This window comes from Chrysochloris asiatica, unplaced genomic scaffold (genome assembly GCF_000296735.1).
Source record: "Chrysochloris asiatica unplaced genomic scaffold, ChrAsi1.0 scaffold00116, whole genome shotgun sequence".
NCBI lineage: Eukaryota > Metazoa > Chordata > Mammalia > Afrosoricida > Chrysochloridae > Chrysochloris > Chrysochloris asiatica.
Genome location: NW_006408634.1, coordinates 5,084,894 through 5,094,452, shown reverse-complemented (window position 1 = coordinate 5,094,452; position 9,559 = coordinate 5,084,894). Strand labels below are relative to the sequence as shown.

The 9,559-nt window shown below is 42.7% G+C and overlaps 1 protein-coding gene across 1 annotated transcript in view; it reads right to left on the bottom strand.

The window, feature by feature from the left end:
• KLK9 (kallikrein-related peptidase 9) overlaps window positions 1-9,559 on the bottom strand; it is a 17,590-nt gene that overhangs the window by 5,997 nt on the left and 2,034 nt on the right. Inside the window, exons 2-3 of the mRNA XM_006868370.1 lie at window positions 9,289-9,445; window positions 5,015-5,280 (exon numbers count right to left, since the gene is read on the bottom strand). Of these exons, the coding sequence (XP_006868432.1) occupies window positions 5,015-5,280; window positions 9,289-9,445 (423 nt within the window). The remainder of the gene's footprint in view (window positions 1-5,014; window positions 5,281-9,288; window positions 9,446-9,559) is intronic.

The window sequence follows — 9,559 nt, the reverse complement described above, 5'->3', positions numbered from 1 at the left end:
ATTCCCATTCTTCTCCATACTATCACTAGTTTGTTATGATCCACACAGTCAAATGCCTTTGTACAGTCAACAATGCATAAATTAGAATTTTTCTGGTATTCTTTGCTTTCAACCAAGAGCCATATGATTTCAGCAATGATATCCCTCATTCTGTAGTCCTGGTGTGGCACTGTGGGTTAATGTGCTGGACTGCAATATCGGTTTGAATCACAACATTGGTGATTCAAACTCACCAGCCGCTCCTCGGAAATCCTATACAGGGTCGCTATGGGTCGGAACCAACTCCATGGCACTTAACAACATCCCTCGTTCCACATCCTCTTCTGAATCTGGCTTGAATATATTGCAGATCCTTGCTGATGTACTGCTGCAACCATTTATGAATTATTTTCAGCAAAATTTTACTTGCATATGATATTAAAGATATTGTTCGATGACTTCTGCATTTTATTGGATAACCTTTCTTTGAAATGGGCACAAATATATAGAACTCTGTCAATTGGTTGGCCAGGTAACCATCTTCCAAATTTCTTGACATAGACAGGTGAGCACCTTCGGTACTGAATCACTTTGTTGAAACATTTCAAGTTGCATTCCATCAGTTTCTAGTGCCTTGTTTTTCTTCAATGCCTTCAAGTGCATCTTGGACTTGTTTAGTCAATAGCAACTGTTCTTGATCATATGCTACCTCTTTGTGATGGCTGCACACTGGACCAGTTCTTTTTGGCTGAGTGACTTCATCTTCTTTTGTTGCTTCTTGTATGATTCAATATTTTGCTTATGTTGTTGCTAAGTGGCGTCGGGTCTGTTCCTACTCATAGCAACCCTGTATAGTGTTCCCAAGGAGCAGTTGGTAGATTTCAACTGCCAACCTTTCAGTTTCATCTTACGGCACCACACCAGGACTCTTATTCATATTTTGCCCATAGAATCCTTATACATTATGACTCAAGGCTTGAATTTTTCTTTGGTTCGTTCAGCTTGAGAATGCTTAGCATGTTTTTGTTTTGTTTTTCCATTTGGTTTTCTAACTCCAGTATTTTCATTACAATACTTTGTCTTTTCAAGCCGCCCTTTGAGATTTTCTCTTCATCAGCTCTTTTACATCATCATTTCTTTCATTGGCTTTAGCTTCTTTATGCTCAAAATCAATTTTCAGAGTCTCTTTTGATACCCATTTCAGTGTTTTCTTTTCTTCCTGTCTTTTTAATGATCTGTTGCTTTCCTTGTGTGTGATGTTGTTGATGTCATCCACAACTCTAATCTTCAGCCCATAGTATCTAATGCACAAAATCTGTTCTTGAGATGGTCACTAAATTCAGGTGGGATATATTCAAGGTCATAAGGAGCTCTGGAAGCGTAGTGGTTACGAATAGGGCTGCGAACCGTGAGGTCAGCAGTTCAAAACTACCAGTGGTTCTGCGGGAGAAAGATAAGGCTTTCTGCTCCTGTAAAGGTTTACAGCCTCGGAAACCCTGTACAGGGTTGCTATGGGTTGGAACCAACTCCACGGCACACAGCAGCAGCAACAGCATACTCAAGGTCATAGTTTGGCTTTCAGGGTTTTCCTTACATTTCCTTCAGCTTCATCCTGAACTTGCATGTGAACAATTGATGGTTTGTTCCATAGTTGGCTCCTAGCTTTGTTTTAGCTGATGATATTGAGCATCTCCATCATCTCTTTCCACAAATGCAGTTGATTTGATTCTTGGAGAGGTATATGTGTATAGTCACTGTTTATGTGTTTGAAAAGAGTATTTCCAATGAAAATTGCAAATTTGGTCTTGCAAAATTCTGTCTTGCAATCCCCAGATCTATTCTATCACTGAGGTCGTATTATTCCAATTACCAACCCCTTCATCTTTGTTTCCAACGTTTCCATTCCAGACACCAGTAATTATCAATGCATCTCGATTACACATTTGATCAATTTCAGACTGAAGAAGATGGTAGAATTCTTCAATTTCTTTGTCATTGGCTTTTTTTTAATGCTCTAATTTGAATAACAGTGATATTAACTGGTCTTCATGGTGGGCATACAGATATTTTCCTATCACAGACAGCACTGTACTTTAAGATAGGTCTTGAGATGCTCTTTTTAAGACTGAATGGGATGCCATTCGTCTTCAATTTGTCATTCTTGGCATAATAAACCATATGATTGTATAATTCAAGATGGCCAACACCATCGGTCCCTTTCAGCTTACTAATGCCTAGAATATTGATCTTTTTGCATTGCATTTCATTTTTGACAACACCCAATTTTCCTAGATTCATATTTCATGCATTCCACATTATTAATGGATGTTTGCAGTAGTTTCTTTTCATTTTGAGTTGTTCCCTGTCAGCAAACAAAGGTCCCCAAAGTTTTGCTCCATTCATGTTATTAAAGGCAAATCTACTTTGAGAAGGCAGCTCTTCTTCAGTCATATTTTGAGTGCCTTCTAACCTGGGGGGGCTCATCTTCCAGTACTACATCAGACCTGTTTTGTTGGTTTGCTGGTGTTCTTATGGCTTTTAGCAGCTAACCTTTCAGAAGTGGTTTGCCTCTCCTTCTTCCTAGTCTGTCTTAGTCTGGAAACTCCGCTAAAACCTGTCCATCATGGGAGACCCTGCTGGTATTTAAAATACTGGTAGCGTCCCTTCTAGCATCACAACAACACAAAAGCCACCAGAGCAAACTGACAGATAAGTGGTGGTTGTACATATTACAGCCTAGGAATGAATCCCTTTGAGGCAGTTCTACTACGATACATGGGATCAACATGAATCTAAATGCACTCAAGGACACCTAACAATAGTTAAGAAGTAGAAGCAAATTAAAAACAAAACAAAGAGAAAAACCCCACGAAACCAATCCCTATCAAGCTGATTCCAACTCATGGTAATCCCTTGAGTGAAGAATAGAACTGCACTCCATATTATTTTCCAGGGTGTGATCTTTTGGAAGCAGATCATCTGAAGCTATTCTTCTAAGGAACCTGTGGGCGGGCTCAGATAGTTAACCATTTGTTTCACCCAAGGTTTCCAAAAGTAAACTTTGAAAAAGTAAGAAAAGAAACCCATTGTATTGGAGTTCATTCCAACTCATAGCAACACTAAGGGATCCAGAAGACTTACCACCATTGGATTTTCAGGGGTGAAAAACTTAACAGAAGCAGGTGGCCACATCTCTGCAGGTGGCCACATCTCTAACTACCAACCTACCAGTTAGCAGTCAAACATTTAACTGCGGTGCCACCAGGGTCCCTAGAAGCAGATATATAGAAAGATATGAGGAGGCCTTCAAAAAGTTCATGGGAAAATTCTATTACCTTTTCATTTGAACTCAGATGCTTCCAGGATTCTGATGATCCCACGTGAATGAAGAGGACTATGAAGGGAAGGAATGTCCAATGGGGTGGACTGTAATGAACCAGTGAACTCACATCTTATCTGAAGGGTCAACTTCTACCAATTACACAGAGGTTCCTATTTGGAGGATGTGGCCCAGTAAAGCCATTTTGTTTGTTTGTTTGTTTGTTTTCAAGAAATCTTGCTTTCACTTGTAATCTCCCAGGTTTTAGATGAAGGCAGCAACAAATTCATACTTTTGTTAAGTTACTCCAACAATGATCTTGGAGACCAAATTTAGCTAATGGATTACTGATTTGTGATTCCACCAGCCACTCCTTGGAAACCCTATACAGGGTCACTATGAGTCAGAACTGACTCCACAGCACTTAGCAACAACAACCTATAATATAATGGTGGAATCTTGGTATGGCACTGAAGAACAAGCACTTGACTGCCATCCACAAATTCGGCAGTTCAAACTCACCAACTGATCCTCAGAAACCCTATACAGGGTTGCTACGAGTCAGAACTGACTCAACAGCACTTAACAATGTATATATATTGGAGTCATGGTGTGGTGCTGAGTTTAATGTGCTGGACTGCAAGGTCGTTTTGAACCACAAAGTCAGTGGTTCAAGTTTACCAGGCAGTCCTTGGAAACCCTATACAAGGTCACTATGAGTCAGAACTGGCTTGATGGCACTTAACAACAACGACAATATTTGATGGGAGATTGCTAACTGCAAGATTGGTGGTTTAAACCCACCAGCTACACCATGGGAGAAAAGCGAAGCTGTCGGCTGCCATAGCGCAGTCCCTGGAGCCCTAAGGAGAAGCTCTACTCGGTCCTACAAGGTTGATATGAGTCAAAAACAATTCAAAGGCAGTGGGTTTTGTTTTTGGTTTATATCTGATGAAATATATGGGGGAATGAATGTTGTTGTTATTGTTAAGTGCCATCTAGCTGGCTCCAACTCCCAGCAGCTCTGTATGCTTTCCATGGAGCAGCTGATGGGCTTGAACTACTGACATTGTGGTTAACAGTCCAGTGCCTATCCTACAGTTCCACATCAGGACTCCTAGATGAATGGATAGATAGATGCTATTGTTAGCCACTTTTCAGCCTGTTTCAATTTACAGTGACCACATCTTTCTCCCGTGGGGCTGCTAGGCAGGTTGGAACCATCAGCTTTTCAGCTTGCATCCAAGTGTTTAACTGCTGTATCACTAGGGTTCCTTGATACAGATCAATACAGACAGAGAGATAGGTATGGATAAATGATAGACAGATAGATGAGGAATGGATGGATAGATACAGACAGACAGACAGACAGATAGGTATGGATAGGTGATAGATAGATGAGGGATGGATGGATAGATAAAAACAGACAGAGAGATAGGTATGGATAGGTGATAGATAGATGAGGGATGGATGGATAGATAGACACAGACAGGTAGGTAAAGCTAGATGGATAGCTGATGGATGGAAAGGTAGATAAATACAGACAGACAGACAGACAGGTAGGTAGGTAGAGATAGATAGATAGATAGATAGATAGATAGATAGATAGATAGATAGATAGATAGAAAGAAAAACAGAGATGAAGAAGACAAAGAAAGAGTAGTGTCAAACCCTTGGCCTAGGACATGAGAGAGTACGTTGCAGGTAAAGCCATACCTACGGGTGTGGACACAGCTCCCCAGCCTGAGATGAGGCACTGAGTCCCTGCAGAGACACAGTTGTCACTGAAGTTGAGCGGCTTCACAGCAGAATTCAGGCGGGCTCTCCTGGGCAGGCGAATCAGCATGATGTCATCATTGTGGTCTTGAGCTCTGAGGTCGTCATTGAACCCAGGGTGGGGGAAGAAGTCTGTAACCCGGAACAGCTGCTCTGCACCCTCCCATCGCCAGAGGTTGTGCTCCCCGAGGCGAACCCACAGGTACCTGTAGGGACAGGCTGAGAGGTCAAGCAATGATAAGATGAGTATCTTCTCAATCCCAGTCTTTTCCTTTCTGTCAGGGTGCTGTGTGCCTTACTACAAAGCACACAACTTCGCTAGAATTTCCCCCCATCATCTATTAGCTCTGGTAACATAATGGTTACAAGTCAGGCTGCGAACCGCAAGGTCACCAGTTTGGAACTACCAGCTGTTCCACGGGAGAACGATGAGGCTTTCTGCTCCTGTAAAGATTTACAGCCTAGGAAACACTGTACAGGGTCGCTATGAGTCAGAACCAACTCCACGGCACACAGCCAAAATACAACCAATCTATTAGCTACTCAGGATGTGATTTTAAGCAAGACACACACTCCACCTGTTTTCCTGTGTGTTAGGGTACTATGTGATTTTAAGTAAGGCGCACACCCTCTGTGGACCCCCTATCATGTATTTGTGACCCAGGGTATACTATTGTAAGAAAGACACAGACCCTTACTGTTTTCCTGTCCACTAGAGTGCTATGTGATCCATCACACACCACACACCTTCTCTGGGCCCCTGTTCCTACTCTGCCTCTTTGTTTGCCTCATTCTTTATATTCCTCCCCTGCAAAGCCTCATGACCATCTAAACTCCATGCTGAGTGAGCCATCTTCCTCTCTGCCCCACCCAGAGTCCTGGTGGTGACCCGGGTCCTCTGGAACTGTGTGGGCACATGGGGCCCCACCTACTATACAACAACAACCCCACCTCTGCCCCCACAGGTCTGGTGGCTTCTGTGGGGAGTGGCTTATGTGTGTGTGTGTGTGTGTGTGTGTGTGGACGGATGGGATATGGAAAATTCCCAAATTGGAGATCATTTTGGGTTAACTTGTGATCTTGGTCTTCTGCTTGACATAGCCCTCACCCCTCAACACATTTACTTCTGCAGTCTAACCTAAAGCCTTCTTGCTGCAACCCCAGCCCATGTGTTCTGCTCTGGTTCTGTGCCTTGGACAGCTGGAAGCCCATTGGTGTTGTAGATATTCATCTTCTAGCCTCTGACATTAAGGATCCAACTAATGACTGAATTCAGGGTTTGGGTGGGGGACATTGTTTCTCTCTCTCTCTCTTAGCCTCTTTATCTTTATCTTGGCTCTATGTCTGAATGGCCAGCTTCTCACACCTCTCTTCCCAAAATCTGCTATTGAATTTCTTCTTCCTCCATATGTCTGTTTTTGCTTTTGCCCTGCTTTGTCTTTGGACTGAAATCCAAACATATCCCAGCCTGATGTACAAACCTAAACTAAAAGAGGTCCCATTGGGAAGCAGTACATGATGGGAAATTCCCACAAAGATGCCTCAATCTCTGTACTTCATTCCTAGAGGGAAGAATATTGGAACATCATGGATGGCCACCCTTTAGAGATAAAGTAGAAAAAGTTCCTGCATCCAGCAGATTCTAGAAGTCTAGAGTTTCCAATGCCCAAAACTATAGGTTCTAGAATTCTACGATTCTCACATTCTATGAAGGAGTCCTGGGCACAGTGGTTTAAGTGCTTAGCTGCTAACTAAGAGGTCTTCAGCTTGAACCCACCAACTGCTCCACAGGAGAAAGATGTAAAGATCACAGCCGTGGAACCTCTGTTGACAGTCTACAGTGTCCTACAGGGTTGCTATGAGTCAAATCGATTTGGAGGCGACAGGTTTTAACGTTCTATGAATTCATGATTCTGGGATAATAGGACTAGAATTTCATCATTCTAGAATTCCATCAATTTATGGATTTAGACATTTAAGAGTTAGGGATTTTTAAAAAATGCTTAAGTGAATAGAGAGAAATACTGTTAACTGATGGCACACGGAGGGGATTATAATCATTGTAATGAAACAAGGTGTATGAGTTGTTGAATGTAAAACTGGTGATCTGCCAGGTAAACTTTCACTCAATCCACAATAAAAACCTTAAAAAAAAAAAAAAAAAAAAGAGTTAGGGATTCAAATAGCTTACAACTAGAATTATCTGAATTAAAGTTTTAGGAATCTGGAATGCCAATATTCCGGCATATGACGTCCACTCGATTCTAGACAAACCTGTCTTGGAAGAACAGCCAGTAAGCTCCTTAGAAGCAAGAATGGTGAGACTTTGTCTCACGTATTTTGGACTTGTCAGGAGGGACCAGTCCCTGGAGAAGAGCATCATGCTTGGTAAAGTGGAGGATCAGCAAATATGAGAAGCTCTCCAACAAGATGGATTGGCACCATGCTACAACAATGGGCTCAAACAGAAGAACAATTGTGAGGAAGGTGAAGGGCTGGGCAGTGTTTCATTCTGTTGTGCAAAGGGTCTCTGAGACACAGAACCAACTCGATGACACCTAACAACAGATTATATACAGTTAGGATTCTTAGCCTTCAGAAAGAATTCTCTTGGCTCAAGATTTTAGAATTCCATGAAACACAGTTTTCTAGAACATCATGAATAAAAGATTATAGGGCTGTTTCTATATTCAGTGAAAACAGAATACTCTGAATCTAAGACAAGGATTGCATGATCAGATATGTAATTAGTCCCAATAATGCTGTGCCGAGGTCAAGGATGGCCAGATTTGGTCTCTCATATTTCGGACATATTGTCAGGAGGGACCAGTTGCGGGAGAAGGATATCATGTTTGGTAGGGTGGAGGGTCAGGATGAGAGGAAGACCCTCAACGAGATGGATTGGTCAAGTGGCAGCATCAATGGACTCAAGCATGGCAACAATAGTGAGGTTGGCCCAGGATCAGGCAGTGTTTTGTTCTGCTGTGCATAGGGTCACTATGAGTCGGTACCGACTCGATGGCACCTAACAACAACAACAGGAGTAAAATACACACTAGATTTAAAAGCGTTAATACCTCCATTCCCCACAAAGAGAAAAATATTTCATTCATTGTGGGAGTGGTGTGTTGCGGAGTCGTTTCCAACTCAGAACGACCCTGCATAGGGTTTCCGAAGCTGTAAATCTTTACAGGAGCAAAAAAGCCTCATCTTTCTCCTGTGGAACAGCTGGAAGTTTCGAACTGCTGATCTTGCGGTTAGCAGCCCAACTCACAACCACTGCACTACCAGAGTTCCTTATTTCCTTCATAATTATTCAAAAATCAACTCCCTGTTGAAATAAAGATATTTTGAATATGTCAAGTTAAAACTATTATTAGAATTAATCTTACATGTTTCTTTTCACTTTTTAAAAATGCTTCTATTAGAAAACTCAAACTTAACATATGTGGCTCACTTTATAGTTTTTTTTGGACAATGTTGCTCCAGAATTCTATAATTCTAATATGCTAGAAATGTCTGAGGTTGAACTTCTAAACTTTCATGCATCCAAGAATTTTGGGTTCTGATTGGGTTTCTGTGGACCACATTCTAGGATTCTACATTTCCAATCTTATACTCTTTGGATCAAGTCGATTAGGACAAGAAATTTTCAGAAGGATCCCTAGTTGTGCCATGGTTCAAGCACCGGGCCAATAAGGAAAGGGCAATTGTACCCACGGGTCATTCTGAAGGGAAAAGGTGTGCCATTTGCTTCATTTAAGATTTAGAACCTTGGAAACCCTATGGGAACCATATGTGGGTTCCACTTGCCCTCGGTACTTCTAGTTTTGTTTTAGAGATTTAGAGGAGCCCTCAGGGGCCAACAGGTTGATGGCTGGAACCCACTCAGAGGGACCTTAAAAGATAGTCTTGAGGAGATATATGCTGTCTAAAGATCACATGAATGAAAACACATGGGTTTGCCAAGATCTAGGGCAACTAACAATACCAACATAGGGGCTGAGTCCTGGCGTGGCGCTGTAGGGTAAACCACAAGGTGGGCGGTTCAAACCCATCAGCCACTTCAAGCAAACCTTATATGAAGTCGCTATGCGTTGGAAGTCATATGAGACGGCATTAACAATAACAAAAACAAGCTACTTATCAGCGACTCCGCCATCCTCCCCCTACCCCCATTCCTCTCCCCAGGGTGGTCAGCCCGGGTCACTCACGGCTTGCGGCAATGGGCAGCTGTAACCAGCCAGCGGTCACTGATGAGGGTTGCTCCGCAGAAGAGACGAGTGAGGAAGAAGAGACCTGCCTGCCAGGGCTGCGAGTTGGCGAGACATTCCACCGCACCGATGGCCCGGGTATCTGCCCAGCCGTGCACTGCGGTGAAGGTGGGGAGCAGAGGGGTTAATGAAAGGTGTTGGGGTGGGAAATGGAGGCACAGAGAGGATGCTGAGACTCTCAGAGCACCGGGCAGCAGAATGGGAAGAAGGG